The sequence below is a fragment of the Bos mutus genome, chromosome X, assembly GCF_027580195.1.
Source record: "Bos mutus isolate GX-2022 chromosome X, NWIPB_WYAK_1.1, whole genome shotgun sequence".
In the NCBI taxonomy this organism is placed as follows: domain Eukaryota; kingdom Metazoa; phylum Chordata; class Mammalia; order Artiodactyla; family Bovidae; genus Bos; species Bos mutus.
In genome coordinates this window covers 90,127,107-90,154,448 of record NC_091646.1, presented here as the reverse complement: position 1 = coordinate 90,154,448, position 27,342 = coordinate 90,127,107, and the positions used below count along the sequence as shown (strand labels likewise).

The 27,342-nt window shown below is 38.6% G+C and overlaps 1 protein-coding gene across 8 annotated transcripts in view; it reads right to left on the bottom strand.

Annotated features, from left to right (window-relative positions):
• CASK (calcium/calmodulin dependent serine protein kinase) overlaps positions 1 to 27,342 on the bottom strand; it is a 374,249-nt gene that overhangs the window by 235,006 nt on the left and 111,901 nt on the right. For all 8 annotated transcript variants that reach the window (XM_070366505.1, XM_070366507.1, XM_070366509.1 and 5 more), the window contains exon 3: positions 1,697 to 1,802. In XM_070366505.1, the coding sequence (XP_070222606.1) occupies positions 1,697 to 1,802 (106 nt within the window). The remainder of the gene's footprint in view (positions 1 to 1,696; positions 1,803 to 27,342) is intronic.

Here is a 27,342-nt window from a genome sequence, read left to right as displayed (position 1 = left end):
TTCAAACATCTTTTAGCAGGTTTGCCAACAAAAACTTTGCAGGCCGTGTCACTATGATGGAATTTCTAGGCTCTTTCCCACTCAGGCGATCCCATTCCGAAAGCATGCCAGTGTCCTGCTTATTAGGAACATTCTAGGGAGAATGGGCAATATACTGATATAACACACTGGGGCTGGGGCTTGGTTCTGCACACCACACACTTCTACTTAATGTACCCGAAGGTTCCATCCAGGGCTTTTAAAGCTGTTACAACAACTAACTAAACTGCTGACATCTTTTTCACATAAGCAGTTACACCTAAATTCACAGTGATCTTGCACTTATATACGTGAATGAATGAGTTTATATTAATTGGTCTTAAATTTCACCTTCTTTGTTTTAGGTCCTTGTAAAATAGTTTAAAATTTGGTCTAGATATTCACTTGATTAGCTAGCCCCTGGAGAGGGCAGCTTCTGACAAAGCTACCACCTCCAGGTCTTCACAACCTGGTATAATCCTCTCCTGTTGGGTTTGGACTGGATCTAGTGAGTTATTTCTAACTAATAGAATATGGCAGAAGTGATGGTGTGTGATTTCAGAGAGCAGGTTACAAGACTGACTTCTGTCTGCTTCCTACTTTTGTGGTCTTGCTTGCTGACTGACCCTGATGAAGCCAGCTGCCATGGAGCCTCTCTAGGGAGAAACCCAGTGACGAGGAACCTAGGGAGGCCTTGGGCCAACAGCTCATGAAAAACTCAGGCCCTCAGTCTGATAGCATGCTTCCAACAACCATGTGAGTGAGCTTGGAAGCAAATCCATCCCCAACAGAGCCTTAAAATGACTTTGGCCCTGGAAAATGCCTGGATTACCACCTTGTGAGAGACCCTAATCAAAGTCACTGATTAAAATTTTGAATAGTATGCCACCCCATAAGGCTTGATACAGTCTCTTTGGACACAATCATCCAACCAGCTATGAAACTACCCAACTGTACTACCCTTAGGCCACATTTCTCCATCTTACTGACAAAATTTTTGTGAGAAACATGTTGAGTGGCTTCCTCAAATCAAGACTTACTGTTATCTACAGAATATTCCTTGCCAATATGGTGACTGCATTAAAGGAAGTCTGTTAGTACTTGTTTTTAGTTGCTTAAGAGAGGCTTGCTCGGGGCTTCCCTCATGGCTCAGCTGGTAAAGAATCTGCTTGCAGTGCAGCAGACCTGGGTTCAAACCCTGGGTCAGGAAGATCCCCTGGAGAAGGAAATGGCAACCCAGTCCAGTATTCTAATGCCTGGAGAATCCCATGGACAGAGGAGCCTGGTGGGTTACAGTCCATGAGGTTGCAAAGAGCTGGACATGACTGAGCGACTTAACCACCATAGACAGGCTCGTGACATGGAGGCCTCTACTCTCAACCCAATCCTTTTCACTAAGACTCCTGTAGTTGGAATCGTATCTTTTGGGACCTCCTATTCTTCTGAACTCTATCTCCTCCGTTTTCCACTTCTCTAAAGTATGCTAAAAATGTGAGGGTAACCAAACATGCCCTTAGCCACTATGAACCTTACAGTGAGAGGTTCCTTTTATTCTTATTACTTCAGGTCATTCTGAACAGATGTGTTCACAACTATTTTGAAATTTTAAAAGTGTCAGCATTATCTAAGATGAACACTGCCTAAAGCTAACACTTAAGAAAATAAAATGCACACTCACAATTCAAAAACCATGTAAAGCATTCCATCTGAGCTATATGTCTCCAATAATTCTACAATGTGGGGATGTTTCAGCATATGACAGATACTGGCTTCCCGCTTTAGATCTGAAAAACAAACACAGAACACCTTGTTAGGCAGAATTCAAAAGACAATTCGAGTGAATGATGAATGAATGGATGGGATCTATGGTAACATGAAGACTTCTCTAACTATAGAGATGAAATCCCCCATTCAAACAAAGCTTAACTTTTTGCACTTTGACATCTTTGACAATATAACTTTTTAATATTTTTGCCAGCTTAAATCAATATACAAGTCAGCTATTATTAAGAAATGTAAATAACACAACTAAATACTTAACCCAAACTCTTGTAAACAGGTTTCAAAATGTATAACCCTTTCTTGATCAGCTAATAACTCAATTTGCTGTCTTGAATTTTACTTCTTTTTCTGAGGTTTCCCTAAATTGCCTAAGGATATGATGTTTATTCCTTAGTCTAAAATCTAGCATTTATAGACACACATCAGGGAAGTTACATGAATAGAAGGCAAAAAATCAAAACAAAACAGTAAAGGTAAACAGAAAAGGCACTACTCTCAACATCAAAGTTAGAACTTACTTTACATCATCTATAAAATGTGTTGGATAATTCAAGATACTATCTTCACAGTGTTATTTTAAAAAACAAATTCAGATAATGCAGGAAAGACTGCTGTGTAAGTTACATAATACTATTTGAAAAATAAAAGTGTTAATATCCTCATCGTCGTGATCATCGCCATCACACAAAAATAGTTTGGGTGTAAGTGTCACTAGTCATGTCTACATGGAACAAGATAATTAAAGCCTTCCTGTGTTAACAGTGCTGGAGTTTCACCTGCTTGGAGATGAAAAAAATCCAATGTGACATTTTTATATTTGGAAGTAGAAGGGAGACAGGTAAAAGAACCAAGGTTAAGGATATACTGCACAAAGCAGAGAGATAATATTATGTCCTCTCTGATTTGTTAACTCAACTTAGTCTTAGCAACAAGAGCAATGGCCACAGAAGGAACCTTAGAGGATTCACAGAAGGTATAAATAAGGAAGTCAGTAAAGAAGACAAAAGAGAAGCCACCAGAAAAGGAAGAATCAATAATACAATATTAAGAAAGTCAAGAAAATGGGGGAATTAAGGCAACAGTAGTAAGAGAAGGGAGTTTCCCTGGTGCCGCCTGCCAAGGCTGCAGATGTGGGTTCAATCCCTAGGTTGGGAAGATCCCCTGGAGAAGGAAATGGCAACCTACTTCAATATTCTTGCCTGGGAAATCCCATGGACAGAGGAGCCTGGCAGACTACAGTCCATGGGGTTGCAAAGAGTCAGACACAAATTACCAACTAAACAAGAACAAAATTTAAGAGAAGGCTGAGAAAAGGCTGTAAGAAAGATTCAACCAGGAAAAGGCCATAAATGTTCTAAGTAAGATCAAATTCCGTGGAGAGGTCAGATTCAAACTTAGGATGCAGACAATGATGATATAACAAATTTAGGCTGATCACCTCTCTCACTGGTCTAAGTACTCAATATGATTGTTGTCATTTAATGTCCCAACAAGCCTGCGAGATAAGTATTTTACAGATGAGGAAACTGAGACTTTGAAACCTGTTCAGGATCACATAGCGATTACAAGGGGTTGGTTTTGAGCCCTGGCCTAACTCCAAAGTCAGTCCTTCCACAATGCCAGGCTGGGTTTAGACACGATCCTGGTAGTAGGAAAGGAATAGCAGGGTCGAAGAAAGTTTGATTTTTTTTGGTCTGTTTTTGCTGTTGTTTTAAAGAGAACACTGCGTTTGTAAGTGTCAGTGATGAAAATCCCTTAGGATCTGGGGTCAGAAAACTCGGTGCCGGTCCAGCCTCTGTCATTACTATTGCTGGCTGACTGCTAACCTCTACAAATGCTTTCCTTATGGCAAATGAAATGTGGATGGTGACATGACGCAGGACCTGCATGGTCTACAACTTCAGAGGGCAGTGGCAAGATTCTAATGAGAAAACAGATGGGAAAGGACTGTGTGGATGCAACAGTGTGGGGCTGAAGGGGTTAAGGTGGTTCGGTGTTCATTGTGGAGAAAGAGATGAGATACAAATGAAACATGGTCTCTATCTCCAGGAGAGGACAGGTGTGAATAAAGTGTGGCTTTTGCGCTAGGGAGTCATAACTATGAGGAAGACTTGACAAGTGCACTAGAGGACCAGGCTGAAGCCAGACAATATAAATCAGATGTCTGCAGACTTTTTTCTCTCCCTTTAAGATTATTCTGCCTTCTGATTCTACGAAAAGTTTAGGAGTTCTAGTACTGGTTTTAATGTTTATCTCCAGCTTCTCATTTTATTAGAAGTGACCCTCTTCATACCTTCTGCTTTCACCTTAGTTTCTCTTTCCATTGCTTTCTATTCTGATCAAAGTCTGATTCTATTCAATGTTCTGACATCAGAGTCAAGAAGTAAATGGAGATTTAGTGTTTGTCACAACAAAAACGGGTCTTTTCTCCTGTTTTCCATTTACTTTAAATGTTGCCCCTTTCATGTAACTGCAATGTGTTTCAACCTCCATATTCAGCATTTGACATGTGCCACATTTTTTATACTGAAATATTATAGTAGAAACGGATGCTCTAAAGACCTCTCCATTTGACACACACGTCTCCTTGGTATATGGCTGAAAATGCTTATGGTCTAGTCTCTTCTAATCCACCCTCAAAAATAAAGGCAGGTTTGCTGGGGACCCTGCCTTCAAAGATTAAAACACTTTAAATGTCACTGGGCCTGTCAGTAAAGCATCTGCCTGCAATGTGGGAGACCTGGGTTCAGTCCCTGGGTTGGGAAGTTCCCCTGGAGAAGGAAATGGCAACCCACTCCAGTATTCTTGCCTGGAGAATCCTATGGACAGAAGAGCCTGGCAGGCTACAGTTCATGGGACTGCAAGAGTCGGACATGACTTAGTGCTATCTTCTGACATTTCAGGGACTAAAATTCAAACAATGATTGAGCAGCACAAAACTAACAACATAAAAACATATTGAAATTATAAGGGCAATGATGCAAAATATGGCTTATATCTAGGATAACTGAGGCACCATTTTCCGTAATTCAAGTATCGATTAAATGGATGTATTAAATAGCCCGAAAAGAAACATCAGAGTTTACAAAACACAAATGCACCATCTATGCATTCAAGCTATAGATTCCAAGAAGTTAAGCTCAAAATATGTGTTTAGATGTGAGTGTAAATTAAAGACTAACTGCTATTAATTCCTTGCTGATATAGCAAACTAAAAAGAGTATTTTCCTACAAATCAGCTCATGAAGTAGAGTAGGAAGGAATTTGAAAGTAGGTGATAATAATATGATTTGAAATTGTCATTATCTGACTGCTCAGAGATACTAGCTTAGAACATTCCTTTGAGTGACCTGACCCAGGGTTACCATGGTGTTTTGAAGATCTACTTTATCTTTAGTGACTGGGAACTCCTCCACTCTGCCTTGTATTTTTTCATTTTGCAGGGAAATTTTTAAAGATTTAAGGAAGAATCTACTTCTATGTTTAGTGTCCCTATATTTAATTATGTGCCTATATTTTATCAATTTATTTTCTTTTAAAAGGGGCCATTAGTAATACGGAAAGTGATATTTGATATTCTGACCAAAACTGGAGAAACACACTTAAACTGAATCAACCCACTATATGGTGTAATAAGTTCAGGCTATCCAATAACAGTAGAACAACTATGTCCTCCAGGGTCTACTTTTCAGTCTGCCCCTCAAATAAGGGAGGGTTACTTAGGAAACCTGTTTCAGGTGGTTTAAGAAGAATTTTCCTGAAAAGTATGTAGCATTCATTTTTAGAATACTATTAGTTGTTGTTGGAAAAGGAGAATTTTTCATACTACCTTTTAAAAGTCAGATGCTGCTTTTGGAGCCCCACGACTCTACAGCAAGCTAATTTGACCATGGGTCAAAAATAAGTCGGGTATTTACCAATGAGACTAAACAAAGGAATGCTCTCTGACATTCTTAGCACTGGAGTGGCGATCTCATTCTCAATGTCTGAGCTTTAAAGGTCAAATTTAAGAGTCAGCTTTCTCAGAATCGTTCAGTAAGGTTTTAGTTTAGCATCATCCAAAAGAAATACAATGCAAACTTCACACACAATTAAGATATTTTCAGTGGCCACATTAAAAAGAAGAAGGTGAAATTTAACATAGTCTATGCAATCTAATATATCCAAAGTATTATTATTGCAACATATAGTCACATTAAAAAGTATTAATGAAATATGTTACATTCTCTTTGTGTACTAAGTCTTTAAGATCCAGTGTGTTTTATTCTTATACGACATCGCAATTAGGAGCAGTCACATTTCAAGTGCTCAATAGCCGCATGTGGCTAGTGGCTAACAAACTGGAATGGTGCACCTCTGGATAGATTGACTTGATTTAATTCTTGTCCTCTCTCAACTGTGAGTTCGTCTGCATATCTTACATAGCCATTTGTAAAGTCATTCAGTCATTCCAAAAAGAATCTAAACTCAAACACATTTAAAAAAAATTGAAGTATAGTTAATTTATGTTATGTTAGAGTCATACAGCAAAGCGATTCAGTTATACATATATGTATGTGTGTGTGTGTATATATATATATATTTCTTTTTCAGATTCTTTTCTATTATAAGCTATTACAACATACTGAATATAGTTCCCTGCGCTATACAGTTGGTCCTGTTATCTATTTTATATATAGTAGTGTGTATCTGCTAATCCCAAGTGCTTAATTTATCTCTTCCCCCTGCACCCTGTTATCCCCTTTAGTAACCATAAATTTGTCTTCTATGTCTGTAAGTCTATTTCCAAACAGATGTGTTTTTAAAAAGCACTTCCACAGAAGGAAACGACAGCTTTTAGTAACCCAAATCCATCACTTAATGACTAAATCTGGAATTTCTTCCCTATTGTTAATCAAACCCTTTTCTGGTTTCAGTTCAGTTCAGTTGCTCAGTCATGTCTGACTCTTTTCAACCCCATGGATTGCAGCATGCCAGGCTTGCCTGTCCATCACCAACTTCTGGAGTTTGCTCAAACTCATGTCCATCGAGTCGGCGATGCTATCCAACCATCTCATCCTCTGTCATCCCCTTCTCTTTCTGCCTTCAATCTTTACTTGTTTAGTAGCTTTTAATTATTTTATCTTGTTTAATCTATGAAACACTCAAAGGGTAGTCAACATCTGCTGAATAGCAGCCCTGTGGACACTTCAAAATTTATTGAATGATCTTAGACCATCCAGTGCGGTATCTGGGATTTTTAAATGTTCCTCCATAATTCCTCATTTAATAGTTACAATAACCCTGTGAGGTAAATATGTCTAGTTTCACTTTACAGAGGAAAAGACTGTGCAGTGAGATACTTAGGTTGTTGAGATCACAGAAGTAGTGAGTAGAGGAAGCAGAGCTAATAACTGAAGTCCAGTGCTCTCCACATCATACCACAATGGCTCCTGCGGCTACATAGTTTTTATATGTTCCCTCAAGATCCAATCATATAACAGTTGTAATACTGACATGGGTGATCAACTATCAAGACTGCTACAGAACCAGCTTTATTTCAGCTGCACTATCACCAGTGATGATCAGAAATTAGACACTGATTTTTAACAGACAAATACATAAGTATTCTCACTTGTTTTCAAAGAATTTCCAGGCTGTGTTAGAAATTCAATAGTTAAAATTCAGAGCTGACCCAGGCTCCAACTGCACATAAAGAATGTTCTAATCTAGCCATAAAATAATTAGGACAAGGATTAATGTGTTCGTTTGAATCAATATTAATAACAAAATAACTAAATGAAAGTCATTACTGACTCAACATTTTTTCCTTGGCCAGCTGAAATTAATGATCATGTGGTATTTTAAGAAAGGGATCCAAGCAGAATCTTGGAAAGATTATAGCAGCCAAGTTAAATGCTGCTGCTGAGCTCCACCTTTATCTAATAACCAGTTTGAAGACTAAAGATCCCAGCTGCCTTTGGCAATAATATAGGTCAGGCTGGCTTTAATGAGGCCATCTTCCTATAAATCAAGAAAATTGACCTTCTCAACTAGAGGATGACCAGAGGCCTAGACAGGCCCCCACACCAATCTGAGTTAAGGGGAAACTCATTATTTCTTTGATCTTCTATACATTTTACTAGCAGATTTTATTATCTTTTTTCACATACAATGAGAAATGCAAGCAGCTTGTAATTTCTTTGAATTCTTGCCCATTTAATACAATCTTATAGCCTAACATCTCACCTGTTAGGTGCATGAAGAAAAGCAGCAGCATACCATTAATTGAGAATGTTTGACTAGTGCAAAATTTGTTCTTAAATAGGCAAATACATCAGTTAGAAATCAATATCAACTACACTGTTGTTTAGTAGCTAAGTCGTGTCCGAGTCTTTGCAACCCCATGCACTGTAGCCTGCCAGGCTCCTCTGTCCATGGGATTTCCCAGGCAAGAATACTGGAGTGGGTTGCCATTTCCTTTTCCAAGGGATTTTCCTGACCCAAAGATCAAACCTGTGCCTCTTGCATTGGCAGGCGGATACTTTACCACTGAGCCACCAGGGAAGCCCCTTAACTATGTTAAGCATTTACAAATTAATGATTTTAGTAATACATTTCCCAAAGAATTTTGAGTTCTGGAAGTATAATAAATATATTAAAGCATCCTGGCCAGTGAATACCAAATTTAAACTAAATTCAACACTATATTTGAGGTATTATCAACAACTATCAGCAGTAAATTATAATAAAGCCAATTACTGTAAGAACTACTTGTCTCCCTTCTCATTCTTCATTAGGATGAGTTTGGTAAGTATCATTTATTTCTAGGGACTTGCATTTAAAATAACTCTAGGTCATTCTTAATCAGTATTGAAAAACTATAATTCATTTAGCTTGTTAATTAGATATTAATAAAGATACAGGTGATCAGTTCAATGATCTTTATAATATTTATCTTCTGAGGTGTTCAAATGTTCTGAAAGAAGAGCAAGTGCTTAAAAACTATATATAGAGCCAACATTAGGTTCAAATGTAACTCTGAGTCATCTATTTAAGGAATTACTCAACCATGAATTTGGTGAGGATCTGTTTTGAACAAATAAAAATAGAAAGATGTTAGTTGCATGGATAAAGGAAAAAAGCAGAGGTGACTGAAATCCAAACAACATAAAGTTTCAGCATTAGAGTTTTTCTCAAATATATGAATGACCATTATTACAATCATATTTTACACATGATAAAAGTAGAAATATAATGTTCTGAACATCTCTAGAAGGTACAATTCCTCTGCTGCTTTTTATTTGGGGAAAATGTAAACCAAAAAAGCTTTAAAAAAAGAGAGAAAGATTGGGGCATTTTACTATTATAAAACCCAGACACTGGGCACTTCCCTGGCAGTCCAGTGGCTAAAGAGTTCTCCTTCCAATGCACAGGGTGCGGGTTTGGTCCCTGGTTGGGGAGCTAAGATACCACATGCCTCGGGGCCAAAAAACCGAAACATAAAACAGAAGCAATACTGTAACACACTCAATAAAGACTGAAGGGAAAAAAAAAACCTCAGACATCTATTTCAAAATGGTACTCCTTTATGAAAGAAAATTGGAGAAATATCAGTTTATGCTTCAATTACTTTTCAATATTAAAGTCTTGAAAAATATGTTAGGAGCTAAAGGAACTTTGTGGGATGACAGAGTGTACTATATTTAAACTCATCATATATACATATTAGAACTCTTTGGACTGTACACTTAGATGGATTCATTTTTTTCTGCATAAAGTTTTATTCAATAAAGTTTGAAAAAGAAAAGTGTTATTGCAATAAGACAGGAATTCAACTAATAAGTATCAAGTAAAAAAATGTTCACATACCTTGTATTTTACATTTTCCTAATTATGCCATCTATATCGTCTTCCCCCATTATCTCAAAGTAGAGTGTTTCTATGAAACCTCCTATAAGCCAAAATGGCATAAAAGGACGATGTAGTTACTTTTTTTCATAAAAGCAAAACTTATCTTCAGATTTTTTTTTCAGTTAGTGAAAACTGATACGAATGTAGGTCTTTTGTAAAAGCAAAGTGCTATGAAGAAAATTTTTTAAAAGTGGGAGATGTGTCTATTATGTTCTATTTTTATTTATTTCCAGCTGAGTTCAACAGGGATATGTGGTAGGAGATGTTGCCTCATGACCCACTCCTGCTACACCTCTTTCTTCCACGATGGGGCAAGCCCAGGAAATACTGCCACCAGGAGCAAAATTCTCCCCAGAAAGCAATCGACAGTGTCTAATATACAAAGAAAAGAATGACTGAGGCCGAAATTCTCCATGGCATAGTGGAATAACTATCATAATATTTAAAAATAACATGAGTTTCCTGTATCCAGCAGTTGGATACTTCTGTCAACAAATCTCATGATAGGGAAAAAGAAAACTTATTAGTGAAAAAATTAGTAACAATGAATGGCACTTATTTTGAAAAGGATCAAGAAAAACAACTAGCTAATTATTTTGATAAACAGCAGCTTGAAATAGGAGATTATGCATAACCCTGCAGACTCACAGCCACAACTGCCAAAATTAAATCTTTGTTTTGTTGGCCCAAATCCAGACTTATATAGATAGTTGCAAATGGCTAAGAGGTATGTGTAACTTAAATAGTTCATCTTGTTATCTTTATTTTACAAAAACTAATGAAACAGCTTCAAAGAACAGTAGTAGAATCAAGGACAGCAGCTACGGTGGCAGAGAGGAGAAGATAGTTTTTGTACAGAGTGGAACTCTGGACTAGGGAAACAAGGAATTCTGAAAAGGCCATATTTCTCCTTGTTTTAATAAAATTTTAAGTAAACAGTACACTGCTTTGCCCTTAGAATAAACTATCTTGATTTAATCCTCTCCACAAAACCAGGAGGCAGCACACGTAAGTATCTGAAAATGTGGCCACTCTCTACATTGGCAATTTTTTAACTTATTTGGGGCCAGAAGCCATTTTCTACATCTGCTATAGTGATAAAGATTTTGTAGAAAAAGAAGGAAAAAGCGCAAGGGATTGATGTAGATACTGATGTTCAAGGGCATGAGTTTGAGCAAACTCTGGGAGGACAGGGAAGCCTGGTGTGCTGTAGTCTATGGGGTGGTGAAGAGTTGGACAGGACTTACAGACTGAACAACAGCAACAAAGGATAAGATAATCATCTAACCCATCTCAAGAAGGTCACAAAAACACTGTCAAGACTGGAAAGCTACAGAAACTAGCGCCTCCTTGTACACCTGCATAATGAGCACAATTTGAGGACAATCACTACTTACATTAAAAAAATAAGCATATACCTTATATTCTTTTACAGCTTCCCTGGTAGCTCAGATGGTAAAGAATCTGCCTGCAATGCAGGAGGCCTGGGTTCAACCCCTGGGTTGAGAAGATCCCCTGGAGAAGGGAATGGCAACCCACTCCAGTATTCTTGCCTAGAGAATCCCATGGATAGACCATGAGGTCACAAACAGTTGGACACGACTGAGTGACTAACACTTTCATGTCGTATTATTTTAGCTTCAACCCCAAACTTAGCACTTTGCTGTGTGAAATGCATGGAACTATCACAAAGTGTTTTTCTTCTTTTTTTGAAAAATTACAGAACGTTCTCTTGGGGACATTCCATGTGGTCCAATTTCTTGTTTCCTATCTTGATATCAAAATAATATAAATTGTTTACTTATTAGAGTATAATGTTTAATACATAAAATAAGTATACTTTATGCTCAGGGGTTTGCCTGTTTGTTGTGGGTTGAATGTCAGAATATGTATTTCCTTACTCTTTAAAGAATGTACATTTATAGTCAACCAGTCTTTTTTCTTGACTTTTTTCTCTATAGTTCCTTTGCCATTTCATCAGACTTGGAATGGGTAAAACATAAGTTTCCTTAAAAGTTGAGAGAGAAACAGAGGCTTCTGGCATCTGATTCTCATACAGTTTAGTGCAATCTCAGTGAGGCAGAGCCAGTGAAAACAAGGAAAGGAAGTTAGGTAGGGCCTTAATCCCTGTTCACTTGTGACCTAGGTGGTGTAGTGGTAAAGAACCCATCTGTCAATGCAGGAGATCCAAGAGATTGGGGTTTGATCCCTGGGTCAGGAAGACCCCCTGGAGGAAGGCACAGCAACCCACTCCAGTATTCTTGCCTGGAGAATCCCCATGGACAGAGGAGCCTAGCAGGCTATATAGTCCATGGGACAGCAAAACGTTGGACACAACTGAGCACACTCAAGTCTAATTCATGTCTTAGTAACATGGGAAACAAATACAAATAATACCTTATTCAGGTCATTCTGCTGCTGCTGCTACTAAGTCGCTTCAGTCGTGTCCAACTCTGTGCGAATCCATAGACGGCAGCCCACCAGGATCCCCCATCCCTGGGATTCTCCAGGCAAGAACACTGGAGTGGGTTGCCATTTCCTTCTCCAACGCATGAAAGTGAAAAGTGAAAGGGAAGTCGCTCAGACCCCATGGACTGCAGCCTACTAGGCTCTTCCGCCCATTGGATTTTCCAGGCAAGAGTACTGGAGTGGAGTGCCATTTCCTCCTCCAATGCATCAAAGTGAAAAGTGAAAGTGAAGTCACTCAGTTGTGTCCGATTCTTAGAGACCCCGTGGACTGAAGCCTACCAGGCTCCTCCATCCATGGGATTTTCCAGGCAAGAGGACTGGAGTGGGGTGCCATTTCCTTCTCCAGTGCATGAAAGTGAAAAGTGAAAGTGAAGTCGCTCAGTCGTGTCCAACTCTTCTCGACCCCATGGACTGCAGCCCACCAGGCTCCTCCACCCATGGTATTTTCCAGGCAAGAGTACTGGAGTGGGGTGCCATTGCCTTCTCCGTCAGGCCATTCTAGACAATGGCTTATTTCATATAAGTGACTTTTCCAGAAAGGGTGCCAATGTGTCCTAGTTTGCCCAGTGCTTTCTAGTTGTAGCACTGAAAGTTCTGTGTCCCAAGAACCTGCCCTCAGTCCCAGGTAAACTGGGATGGTTGGTCACTTATTTCCTCAGATCTGGCACTTATCCTTTCAAATGCTAACACTCTTCTGCTTGGAGGCAGTTATGATATAATAGAGCAACAGATTTGTAGTCAAAAGGCCTGTGTTTAAATCTTGGTGGCTGAGATGGTAAAGAATCTGACTGTGATGTGGAAGACCCAGGTTTGATCCCTGGGTCAGGAAGATCTCCTGGAGAAGGGAATGGCTACTCACTCCAGTATTCTTGCCTGGAGAATCCCATGGACAGAGGAGCCGGGCAGGCTACAAGCCCACGGGGTTGCAAAGAGTTATACATGACTGAGCAACTAACACTTACTTACTTACTTTCCATCATTTAGAAGATGTTATGACCCTGAACGTTGGTCTCATCATCTATAAAATGAAAAGACTAAGAGAATAGCTCCCATCCTGGTTGTAGTTAGCCCCGGGTGACTGTGAAAGTGCCTTCCATGGGGCATGGCACAGAGCATGTGCACCGTAAGTTGTTTCCTTTCCCTTTGACCATTTTTGGTGGAAATAATTCTCTCTTACCTTTACCAAATGTCAGTCAAACCAAGTTTGATGACAAGAAGTTGGCAACACGAACATCCAATAACTGAAACACAGTACTACATAGTTCTAAACCTACTCTTACTTTGAAATTTTTCATCTACATTTTTTTGGGAAACCACTTAAAACAATTCATAAGGAACCAAATCTGAAGTTGACCAAAGAATTATTTGTGTGTGTGTGTGTTGGGGGGGTGGGGGGGTGGGTAGTAAAAGCAGGTACAGTTGAAGTGTCTAATAATGAGGACACTGGTTTTTAAAAAAAGCAAAACACAATCCACATAGCTTTGTATGTGTGGCCCACTGACTACTGGCACCATTACTCTTCTAGACAGTCCTTAGAGTCATCCTCACACCAACTACTACTTTTCTCCCACTTCCATATGCAGCTGCCAAAACCTGTCCATTCAATTTCTGTAACACCTGTCAAAACAATCTGCCCCTTCTTGCACTTAGCCTAGTTTCAGCCCTCATGGATTCTTGTCTGGATCACAGCAAAGATCTTCTAATGGGTTTCTCTGCTTCCAGTTCCTTCTTTTCACTCTACTCATTAAATTGTCATCATAGTTTTTTATTCTAAAACAAGTACTATATCACTTCAAAAACCTTCATGGCTGTCCATCCTATCTACCAAGATGTTATAATTCCTCAGCTCCACGTGGGAAGCCTTTCCAAAATGATTTTTAAGTCAAACAACTTAACTGGGGTGCACAAAGCTATTTAGCAACATATCTGGAAGAAGAACCCAGTTCTCTTATTTCTTGGGTTTCCCAGGTGGCTCAGTAGTAAAGAATTTGCCTGCCAAGCAGAAGACCTAGGTTTCATCCCTGGGTCAGGAAGATCCCCTGGAGAAGAGAATGGCAACCCACTCCAGTATTCTTGTCTGAAGAATCTCATGGAGAGAGGAGCCTGGAGGGCTACAGTCCACACACACACACACACACATCTTCTGCTTCTTAGTCAAGTAATTTAGGTTTACTTTTTTCTTTCAATTTTGGGGTTGGGGGGATGATGTCACACACATTACATTCATTTCTAACTTCTCCCATTATCCTCCCTGACTCCTACTGTGAACTACCCACAGCTACTGCAACACCTACTCTATCCCCCATGCTCTTTGTGCTCTTGAAAATTCTGCTCCCTGTTTGATGCTCTGTGTGCTTCCTTCTCTGTTGAAAAACACCAACTCATATCCATTCAAATTCTACTCACACTTTACCGCAAAACAGTCTCCTCAGCTGAGGTAGGCACACCCTGCTGTGATCTCACAACAGCTCTCCTATACACAACTCAGTGTTTCAGTCTTTCCCAAACTGTGCTAGTGCTGGTGAGTTATATTCCGGCTAACACTGCTGGAAGGCAGCACCAAACACACATACCTCACTCAACCAATGTCTATTATGTCTTCTCTCTCACATCAAATTGTACGTGTGTGTGTATCATTGAATCAGAGAGGGTTGGAAATGGGACAGTAAGGGAGCCATCATCACATGCTCCTCTTCATCCTCACATTTTACTCCTAAGAGAAACGAGGTGAAGTCACACAGCTAGTTCATAGCACAACTAGAAAATGAATTTAGGTCTCTGATTCTCAATCTTTCCATCACTCTATACTCTACTGGAAGAGAACTCTAAAAATCTCCAAAATTTCAGACAATCTAGTCCAGGTAGCACATACACACTGATTAAAGCATTTTCAGAGAATGGCCCAAAAATGCCATCTGTGTGAGGATAATTGACTGCTAAGGTTATTTTGTATATTGTATTATAACTTAAAATGAAAAACTTCAAGGTGCTACTGAGTGCACTGGCTTAAAGCAAAAGTAACATCTGCCTAACATTTCTATGTCACTGCAGAGTGTATGCCCTGTATTATTTAATATTATAAATCACATGGCCAAAAAAAGTCTTCTCTTGAAAGAATGAAGAAAGAAAATGAAAGTGTTGGTTGCTCAGTCATGTCCATCTCTTTGCGACCCCATGGACTGCAGCATGCCAGGCTTCCCTGTCCATTATCAACTCCCGGAGCTTGCTCAAACTCATGTCCATTGAGTCAGTGATGCCATGCAACCATCTCATCCTCTGTCGCCCCCTTCTCTTTATGCCCTCAATCTTTTCCAACATCAGGGTCTTTTCTAATGAGTCAGTCTTAAGGTGGCCAAAGTACTGGAGCTTCAGTTTGAGCATCAGTCCTTCCAATGAATATTGAGGATTAAATTCATTTAGGATTGACTGGTTTGATCTCCTTGCAGTCCAAGAAGTCTTAAGAGTCTTCTCCAACACCACAGTTCAAAAACATAATTCTTTGGTGCTCACCCTTCTTTATTAGGTTAAGTGATCACATAATTCCAAAAGAAGTATATGAAAAGAGCACATCTAATTTTCTTCCACTAGAGGACACTAAAGATCATATTATAGCTAGTTAGGCAAATAATATCACCAAGATCTCTGGCTACAGACAATAATATTATTGCTCTTGATAATATAATACACAGATGAGATGGTTATTTGCCTTTGACATGTCTAAAAGCAATAACCATTATCTAACATTTTTGGAGTCAGTCTCAGAAAATGTGTGGACTCATTTAACCCTCACAACAACCCTAAGAAGTAGATGATACTCACTTTATACATGAGGAATCTGAGGCAGAGAGCAATTAAGTCACTCACTCACAGATGCAAGTTATAAATAAGCTCTTTGTAGGGACTTCCCAGGTGGGGCTAGTCGTAAAGAACCCGCCTACAATGGAGACTTAAGAGACGTGAGTTCGATCCCTGGGTTGGGAAGATCCCCTGAAGGACATGGCAACCCACTCCAGTATTCTTGTCTGGAGAATCCATGGACAGAGGAGCCTGGTGGGCTACAGTCCATGCAGTCACAGAGACTCAGACACGATTGAAGAGACTTAGCTAGGAATATAGAAGCTGAAATATAAAGTCTTGATTAAAGTTAAATCAGAGCAAAGTTCAGTAATAAAATCCTACTATCTTTCAAAAAATTCTCAGTTTAGTCTATCCAAGCCACCTGATTATATCTTTGAAAACCCAGACTGCTGTAAGGTGCAGAATCATTAAAAATACGACTAGGTAGGGCTTCCAGAATGGCTGTGAGTACAAGGAAACCTCTCCCATAGAGAGATGAATATGAAGCAGGCTAAAATTAACAATCATTCAAAGTCTCTGGAGATTGATCAAAAGACTTACAACAAACTGAGAAGCAGTTATTCAATAACATCTACAGAAACTCGATAAGAAGAATGGGAGGCTGTGGCATTCAGGACTGGGACTGAACCTGTGTCCCCTTAGTTCTGCCTGAGGAGGACCTGTTCAAAGGGGCTCAGCAGCTGTGTGCAGATCAGCTCCATGAGGAAGAAAAGCTGTTTAGGGTGGATCTCGCAGCTGGTGAACATCAGCATATCCCACTTTCCATGGTTCCATGCTGTCGAAGGCTATCTTGAGTGGCTGGTAGAAGCTGGATGGCAGCGCCTAGTTGCCACTCCCAAGTCCAGCTAAATCCAGATTTATCCAGGCCGGGCAGCTGGTAAAGAGTAGTGAGTCCCTCTTTCCTGCAATGCTGGAGAGCCACAGAGGTGGGCTTGGCAGCCCAGTGGCAGCTGTAATCTCCTTCAACTTTCTAGGCCAAAGAACTTGTCCAAGACAGTTAGCATCTGGTGAACAATGGCAGATATCATCCTCCCTGGCTCTGATGTGGAAGATCCCTATGCAGTGGCAGTAGCAGCCAGAAGGGAGCTCCCCTCCTCTCCTTGTAACCCCCCCTCCCCAAATACAGCTTGCTCCATAGGGAAGATCTGCGTAGAGTAGCCAGTGAAGAGGAGTTTCCTTTTCCACCACGCTCTTGTTCCATAGAAGAGATTCTGCCCAGGGGAGGGTATAGCAAGCCTCATAGGCTAGCAAATCCTTCCCCTGACAAGGGGCTCAACTTTAACTGGATCAGAATATGGAGTAAGTTATACCACAAGGCATTGTCAAAAACAATAGAGCAATCACTAACAATTAGTACAGTATGATGCCAACAGAGGTAGATCATCTTAATGGGAGATCAGGGGATGAGTGGGTCGAAGGAGCCCAGTTAAAGCCAGAGTCATTCCTAATAGTCAGGAAAGTTGTGCACATTCTCAAGGCTACTCCCTCTGAAGAGACCTACCAGAGGTTGCACTGAACCAACAAGCCACTAAACAAACAAGCAAACAAGAACAAGTCCTAGAGTACAGGAGGGCTGTTCGTATCCAGATCTACCATAACAAAAAGTTGAGATACACACAAGACAGGAAAGCTCTATCCTTGTACATTTTTACAGGAAAGAATGATACTTGTACATGTTTTTTTAAAAGCAGAAAATAGAAACTGCCTTAAGGAGGTCCAGATGTTGGACTTATCAAAAACCCCTCAAACTGGCTACTATAAATACATTCATAGAACTAAATGAAATTCACATTTAAAGAATTTTTAAAAGGTGTTACAACAATGTCTTATCAAATAGAGAATATCAGTAAAGAGAAATTATTTTAAAAAGAACAAAATTTATACTCTGCTGTTAAAAGTACAATAATCAAAATGAAATATTTACTAGAGAGGTTCAAAAGTAGATTTGAGCTGGCAGAAAAAAACACAAACTTCAAGACAGATTATTGATAGAGATTATGAAATCTGAAAAGTATGGAAGAGAAAAGAATGAAGAAAAAATGAACAGAGCATCAGAGAAATATTAGACACCATTAATACATTAATATATGTATAACGGGAATACCACAAAGAGAGAAGAGAAAGAGACCTGAAAAATATACTGATAAAAAGATTGAATAAATAAATTGGGGAAAACAAACCTCCTAGATAGAAGATATTCAAATACTAACCAAGTTATCTGATTCTATTCTTTAAGATTTCATGAACCTGTTTCTCTGTGTCCATTTCAACTGCCACTTGGAAGTTAGTTGAGGTCATCATTTATCTTGCCCAGATTACTGCAAATCTCATCCTTATATTATAGTCAAAGTTTTTCCTAAAACTAAAATTCAATCATACCTAACTACCAGTCCCCTACCCCACACTCAAACTCCATTCCCCTCAGATGTAGCTTGGCCCATTTAGAGCTTTTCAGAATCATCACAGTATTTATTTTAAGAAGAGGTTCCTGGCCCACATCCCATACCTACTAGATTGGACTCACTGAGGGAGGAGGCCCAAAACCAATCAGTGCTTTAAAATAAGCACCACCCTCACTCTCCTCTCCCACAATTCTTCTGAACAATGAAGAATGAAAACCATAGTGAATGGGCCACTGTTTATGTCTTTACCCTTAGCTCTCATTGCTCCCAGAAAGTTTCAAATGGTGATCATGATGTGACCACAGAGGGCTATATTGTAGGAGACAGTAACCAGACATTCATACAGTATAATAAATGAATGCATAAAATTATTTAGGGAATCATAATTCCACTGTATGAATAAATAAACCCTTAATTCCACTGAAACATGGTAGTCTAACTGTATGCATTTCTCTTTTACCTCCTGAAGCCCAATTAATATTTCAATAAACACATTAAAAAAGACATGACACACAAAGATAAAAACAACAAGAGAGGAGGCAACAGCACACTAGTTGAGTAAACAAAATCTTAGATGGTAGAAAGTGCCGGGGACCAGCCCCGGCTGATCCAGGGTATTTGAAGATCAGGAAACAAAATGTTCTTAGGATATAAAGAGTAATAGAATGAGGTGCCGGGACCAGCCCGGCTGATCCAGGGTAGTTTCGGTGAACAAGGACAAAGACGTTATGCATAGAGGATAATGGGGGAAGAAGATCAGGAAACAATTGCTTAATTAAATGTTAATTAAGGATATCCAAAAAGAGTTCCTACAGAGCAAAATAACAAGAAAAAGAACTCAAGGGTCCCAGGTTACAAACATTAGCTTCAGTAAAATTCAGTGAAGAAAAGAGGCTTTTACTAAGGTGATTGGTTCAGGGAACCACCCTCCAAAAGAAAGCACAAGCAGAAAGGAGGCAGACTCTGGTTTTGGGGTATATGCTCGAGAATTTCCAGGGGTCTCCTGAAGCTCGATCCCGCCTTTGCGTATGCCGAGCCTCCTTCCTCATGACCTTTGTCATGGGCGGAGTTCCTCACTGGCTCCCAGCAGTGATAGAATTCCAGTTGAGCTATTCCAGATCCTGAAAGATGATGCTGTGGAAAGTGCTGCACTCAATAGGCAATATGCAATATGCACTCAATATAGAGGAGCAGACAACAGAAGGATTGGCTGAACCTTTACAGGAGTAGTTTGACCCTAGACATCCTCAACAAAGCAAATTATTCCTGTCTTACTCTTTGGAGAGTTGAGACACCAGACTCAGTTCACATCAGAATGAAGTGTTGTATCTCAATAGGAGGACTAACTGTAAAGTCTATGTGTTAAATAAATAAACATGTTAAAATAAAGACCCTTACCTCCTTCCCCAACGTGGCTCCTGGAACTACTGCAATCAGGCTTAGAAATGAATTCCTCCCCATTCTGTACACACAGCCCTAGCCCAAGATACAAGATTGAAAGATTGTTCTCTGTTAAGCCAACCTGCTTAAAAACAAAAGACCTACAGATACTGACATCCATAGGGCTCTTGAAAAATGGTTCAGTCCTTGTTAGATCACTTGTAATTAAGTTACTCATGTACATAGAGTTTCCAGGCAACTGGTTAAGACTTCTTTCTTAAAAATAAAAGAAGAGCCAAGGATCATCAGACATTTGAGGAAAGCCTCTAAAAGGTAAGAGACTAACAAACAAATGGGAAGAAAATATTTCTGAGGAAACCATTACCAGGGTAAATAAAATAAATAAAATTTCAAAAAATGTACTATTTTGAGATAAATAAGAATGATATGAAATCTATGAAACAAGAATATGAAACTATATAATACTAATAATTTAAAAGAGAAACATTCAGGGGTACAAAATAAGTTCTTAAAAATAGAAAATGAGAGCAAAAATAGGAGATTCAAATAGAAGGGCTAGAAGATCAAGTTGAATAAACATCTCAAAGTAGAACAAAACAAAACAGAGAAGAAAAGGTTAGAGATAAAGATCAATCCTATGAGCCCTGACTCTCATATTATTTGAATAATAGTAACTCCAAAACTGAAGAAGAGAGAAACTGGAGAGAAGGAACTTATTTAAGAGATAATACAAAAAAATTTCTCTGAAGAACCAGTTTCCAGATTTAAAAAGGTTTCTAAGAACCAAACACAATGACTTTCAAAAAGGCTGACACTAAAGCCCAGCATAGTGGTATTTCAGGATACTAAAGAAAATATCATTAGAGTTTTCAGAGAAAGAGAAAAAGGGCCAGGTACTATTCTAAGTGCTTTATTTTTGTTGCTTACCTACTCTTCTCAATAAATCTAAAGGTAGGTAAGGTTATTATGCCCGATTTTTAGATGCGGAAACAGGCACAGGGAGGTTAAGAGACATGGTTCCTAAGCTACACATCTGATAAACACCATATGAACCCAAGCTGTCTGATTGCATAGTATAAGCTTTTATCCATATGATATACTTCCTCAAAACTCTAAGAGCAAGCTACTTCCAATGTAGAATTATACATTCACCCAAACTATCAAATTGCTGAATAGAATAAAGACGTTTTCAGATATCTCAAAAAATATACCTTTCCTCCAGAAGTCACTGAAGAACATACTCAACCAAAATGAAGATGAAAACTGAAAAAGAATATAGGAGATCCAGGGAACAAGTAACATGGAAACAGCACAGATAAAGGGTGAAGATAATTCCCATGAGGAAAGTCCAAAGGCCAAAACTGCAACCAGTGAAACAGATGGAAGGACTCAGGGAAGGAGTTCTTTGTTGCCAAAAAAAAATGTGATAAATTATCTGATGGGGCTAAATGTAAAAAAAAAAAAGAGTTATATATCATTCAGTGGGATACTCTGGGGATGAATTAGCTATAATACATAGAAATTAAGTAATGATAGAAATAAGTCAACAGCTTACCCAGGGTATAACAAATTGCACAAGAAATATAATTAATGCCTTAAATATGAATAATGTCCTAAACATGGGGGAAGGCAAGGGAGGAAGCACAGGAGGGAGCAACATAAGAGAGCTATTAACACATCTTTCATAATAGTAAGTCAATAACTGATAACATCTGAAACTATAAAGTCAAGAAAAAGAAATATAAGCATATGTTGTTACAAAAGAAATAGCAACAATTGCTTACAGTGGTTGCCTTAGATAATAAGCTGGTAGTGCTGGAATGAATTAGGACAGCAATTGCCTTTTGCTGTTATTAAAAGTAGTGTGATTTAATGTTTAAAACCTATATGGGGACGTGGGTAAACCTATGGCTGATTCATGTTGATGTTTGTTAGAAACAAATGCAGTACTGTAAAGCAATTATCCTTCAATGAAAAATAAATCAATGATTTTAAAAGTAGTATGATTTAATGTTTAAAACCTATATTTGGGTAAAGAATTCGCCTGCAATGCAGGAGACACAAGAGACACGGGTTCAATCACTGGGTCAGGAAGATCCCTTGGAGGAAATGGTAACCCACTCCAGTATTCTTGCCTGAAAAATCCCATGGACAGAGGAGCATGGAGGCTGCGGTCCATGGGGTCGCAAAAGAGTTGGACACGACTTAGCAGCTAAACGACCACTACCAGGAGACATAGTAGAGACAAGATGGGTGAAATTTTGAATATTTAAAAACTAAACAAAATAAAGACTACTACAAGGAAAAAGTGCTGTTTGCTATAGTACACAAATACATTAAAGATGAGGAACAAATATAGCTATCTTTTCTTTAGAATTTTCATTTATAAAGTATATAGTGTACTTTCCTTACTGTTACCTTACCCATTTCTTGGGCTTCAAGGTGCACTTCATTTTATAGGGCATATATAAAATATATCTTAAGAAAGAAGTATAACAATGATTTTCAAGTGATTTGGGAAAATAAATATTCAATTAGCTGCATTCTCCCACAAATTCCCGATGACATACTGAATTTTAGAATTGTTGGGGCTGGGTGCAAACATTTTCTTACACAGTTGCCAATCCACCATTTGTTGAGTATTTATTTATATACATACACAGAGATCCACACATTTAAAATACAACTGGACAAAAAAAGACATAGAACAGAAAAGAGAAGGGTCCAACTGTGAACTAGGGTCCTTAGGAAGTCCGTTTTTCTAACTGAAACTACTAAGGTGACACAAGGGATCTCTAATAAACTTGTTTTGTAAGAGCTGAACACCAGTCAAGGCTCTCTTCTCTGGGGGGGATTGTTATTTTACATTTACAAATTATAAAGCTTCTTCTACAGCATAACAAAGCTGATGTGATGTGCTGGAGCTGAAAACATATCATCACCAACAAAAGGAAGCAATCTCAAGCTGCTTTGTTTTTTGTTTAAACTTCATTTATTAATCAATTTGTTGTTTGTTCTTCTCTATAATATTAACAGAAAAAAGCCTTTTGGTAAAAGAACAGAAATTTTAAAAAGCATTATCTAAATCATGGTAAGACTCATTCAGGTCTTGGATACTGTGAACTAAATGCAATGCTTGTTTTGTCTTATAGACTGACAGCTCTCCCATTTTAACATAAGCACTCATTTCATACTATCCCAACTTATATGTCATTTGCTCCATTGGTAATGGAGTACTAAAAACCACAATTAAAATCGTTTTTTTTTCTCCCTGTTTTATTTCTTGGTTAATTGCAAGGTTCAAAGAAATCACTCGAAATAACTCCCTTTTAAAATTCTCAGTTTTGCTCATTTTTGTGCTCTCTTTAAAAAAAAATATGGCATGGGTCTTATTAATGTCATTAGTTGTGATGCCTGCTGAGAGAAAATACTCATTTCGTGAGCATGGAATCAATTTTCTGAATTAAAAAGGTTTTTGTGAGGGTACTTCTTGCATAGTGTTTATTTTTTCAGAAGCCTTCACTGTAGGAAATGCTTTAATTAATGTGGTAGGTACCAGATTACCAAATACACATTTATGTAATGAAATCATATGAAATTTCTTGAAACAAGTTCCTTCACTGCTTTCGGTTATCCAACCTTGCTGCAATCTTAAATGCACTAGGAAGTGTAAGAGGACTTTAAGAAGCTTCCTTCCCCAGGATGATTACATAGACATTTCCTAGCTTCATATTTGTGGGTTTGGGAACAAAGGTTATTCTTGAGTGAAGCAACATCTAATGAGTGAAAAGAGATTAGAAAACAGAGAGGGCAGGTGAGGAGTGGGGAGACAAGGGGAAGAGGGCATTATACACTCAACTTAGGAGCCACTAGGTTAGCAGGTCAAGGACAGAACTGGGAGGTGCCAAATAGTATTACGGTACCATGCTCTGGGGCCACTACTGAAGGATAGGTCCAAAAAAAAGTGGTGGTGGGTCAGGGAGGGGAAACCCAAACCACAATTACTATAAGGAAAGACACCAGATTCAAAGACATAAAGTTCAACCCAGAATTCTGAGATAAAGACAGTGCCCCCAGGAGCCAGCTCAGGGGTAGAAATGGTAATGCCTAACACAGATACAGCCACTGCTGTGACAAAGGAGCACAAGAGTACCCCAAAGACCACTGCCTAAGTCTTCAAAGGAAATCCTTATGATATGGGGCTTCTACAGAAACAAGGAATACTAGAGAAGAGTGCAGAAAAGTGAGGTGTAGAATGGAAACTTGGCATTACTTTTAAAAAATGGTCAGAGGAATACAGAAAAGAGGGGGATGCTGGGTTTTTTAAAGGACAGTACAATTACATTAATCCAAACTATCTGGTACATTCCGACTTTACAGGCACTGAAATTAATGGGAAATATTTAGAAATAGCACACATTCAGAGATGCATACTCCTCTTCCACACACCTTATGATCAGATATCTAAATATTTTAAATGTCGGGATGTAGTCACTATGATGCTAACAAACACTATTGAAATGATATTAAATGAAGAAACAATAGATGCCAAAAAAGCTTCTGTTCTGTGTTTCCTGAAAAGTAGATGGGTCAAAATTAAAAGTATTACTGGACCACCTATTGTATTTGAGGGTGAGGTGTACACACACACACACACACACACACACACATTTTAAAGTATTTTAAAATTCTGTATTTCTTAAGGGAGAAGATTATATATTGCAAATTTCTGTTTGCTTCAAAATGCCATGTAGTATACTTGGTAGATGATATAAATAGTAGACAATAAATGTTTACTAAATAAGACTTTCAAAGAATGTGAACCTAATGGAATGAATATATATATATATATATTAAAAGGACAATCTATATACAATGAATTCCAGGATATACTTTAGTGAAAAAAAAAGATGCAGTACAGGGTGTAGAATATGCCAACTTATAGGAGGAAATACACACATACATGTATTTACATGTCCTTACAAACACATGTGCATTTAGAATTTTTTGGAAAAGACAATCAAGAGTAAATAAAAAGTTAATGAAAATGATTATTTACAAAGGAAAGAGGTAACTGGGATTGAAAATACACTCATTTTTTAAAATACAGTTTGTCTTTGGACCCATGTAGATTGTTTTATAGAATTACAAAACAAAATGAAAAAATTTAAAGTACCTAGAAATTAAAATCAAAACAAAACAAAGAACCCATGAATAAGCAAGTTGGTAAGCTAAACCACAAAGAAGATATTTTAAGTAATTTAAAAATATTTAAATCATTTTATCTTGAAAAAATTTCAGATTTAGAAAATAATTGAATATTTTGCTTCTATACATAGCCACCAGTTTTCGAGTCATGTAATTCTGCTCTCATGGAGCTTTATCATTCTTAAAAAATAGTTTTATTGCAATAAAAATGATGAGGTTTCTAACCACCCAGCCTCTCCTTAAGATTTCCAACCACTCAGCCTCTCCATAGATTTCCAATCCCATGCAGACAAAAGGAAGATGCCATCAGAACTTGTCCAGAAGTGTTGCTTAAACGATGCCTGACCTGACCTTTTGAAGTAAAGCAGTGAAAATATGACCCAAGAAAGACTGCTATACAAAACCTGAAGTGGGCCCCCAAAATATCATATCCCAAACTTGCAGTGCTGGAGCTGACCCCATAATAGTCACAGTTGCCATCCACTTTTTTCAAAGGCAGCATGGCATGGTGATGATGAACAACAGGGCCTTGGGAGTTTGAAAGAACTGAGTTTAAATGTGGGCTCCATAATTTATTAATACTTCACTGATATGTGAATTTAAACAAGTCACTTAACCTCAGTTCAGCTTCAATTCCTTTATCTGTAAAAAATGGGCATAATAATTACCTGTAATAGATTGCAATGAGAACTATCGAGACATTTCTTCACAAGATACCTTGCATTACTAAAATGCTAAATATATGTTAGCCATAGCCATTTTTGGTATATAACTATATAATTAACTTTTGTCACTGTAAAACTATTTTATTTTAAACCCACAAACTTCTATTCTTAACCATATTGGAAATATAGAGATAGTCTTCCAACTAGAGCATCAATGGAAATAAGGTAAGTTCTACCCATTATATTTGACAAAATTCCATAATATTCTGTCTCTATCTCAAAGTTAAATCATTAGAATTAAAATTCTTTACTGTTTTGTTAAAAACCATGATAATAATGTCTGCTAAGTATGAAAGTTTAGTTGGAACAGAACTTTCTTTTTCCACTCAATTAGAAAACTGAAGAAATATTTTAACTCACTGGGACAACAGACAGTAAAAAAAGGACTATGATTCCTACAGAAAGGGAAATGAATGGAGTGCATGCCTAATTAGATAGGTCTGGCTATCATTTTCTACTTTTCAGAAAAAGGAGGCAAAGTTGAGTGTGGCAGTGTAACTGAGTTGAGGAGACAAGAAAACATGTTTCAGTAAGGGTGAAGGAGACGAAATGTTGAGGGCAGAGAATCAAAGAGAAGGGGGCTAAGGTATAGAAAGAGCTCCAAAACTCTGTACAAAGAACGCCATAATAATCATTTGTGCATGTATAGGTTGAAACTCCACGAGGCTGGGCAAAGAGAACAGGGAAAAATTGGAGCTCTAACTAGTCACAGCGGAGAGACCTTGCTGAACACTAAAGACAATCAGTAGAGACGTCAGAAAATTACATGTAAGTGCTGAAGCTAAAGTAAGTCTTAGAACAAAGGCTACTCTAGATCTGGACAATGAAGGAAGAGGCAAATTGTAAAGCATAATGAAAAGGAAAGCTAATCACTGCTACTGCTGCTAAGTCGATTCAGTCGTGTCCGACTCTGTGCGACCCCATAGACGGCAGCCCACCAGGCTCCCCCGTCCCTGGGATTCTCCAGGCAAGAATACTGGAGTGGGTTGCCATTTCCTTCTCCAATGCATGAAAGTGAAAAGTGAAAGTGAAGTCGCTCAGTCGTGTCCGACTCTTAGCAACCCCATGGACTGCAGCCTACCAGGCTCCTCCGTCCCTGGGATTTTCCAGGCAAGAGTACTGGAGTGGGGTGCCATTGCCTTCTCCAGCTAATCACTAAAAGAGACCTATAAATGACAGCAATGAAGGCATTACAAAGCAGGAAATCCAAACTTTTTTAGAAATATCTTCAAGGATTTAAAAGAGATTGAATACAATGAGGTGAGAAATAGAAGACATACAGACAAAAAGGAGCTTCTAGAGTTGAAAAAATACATTATCTTAAATGAGAAACTCATCGGATGAACTGGAGAAGGAAATGGCAACCCACTCCAGTATTCTTGCCTGGAGAATCCCAGGGATGGAGGAGCCTGGTAGGCTGCTGTCCATGGAGTCGCACAGAGTCAGACACGACTGAAGCGACTGAGCATGCATGCATTCATTGCAGAAGGAAATGGCAACCCACTCCAGTGTTCTTGCCTGGAGAATCCCAGGGATGGAGGAGCCTGGTGGGCTGCTGTCTATGGGGTCGCACAGAGTCAGACACG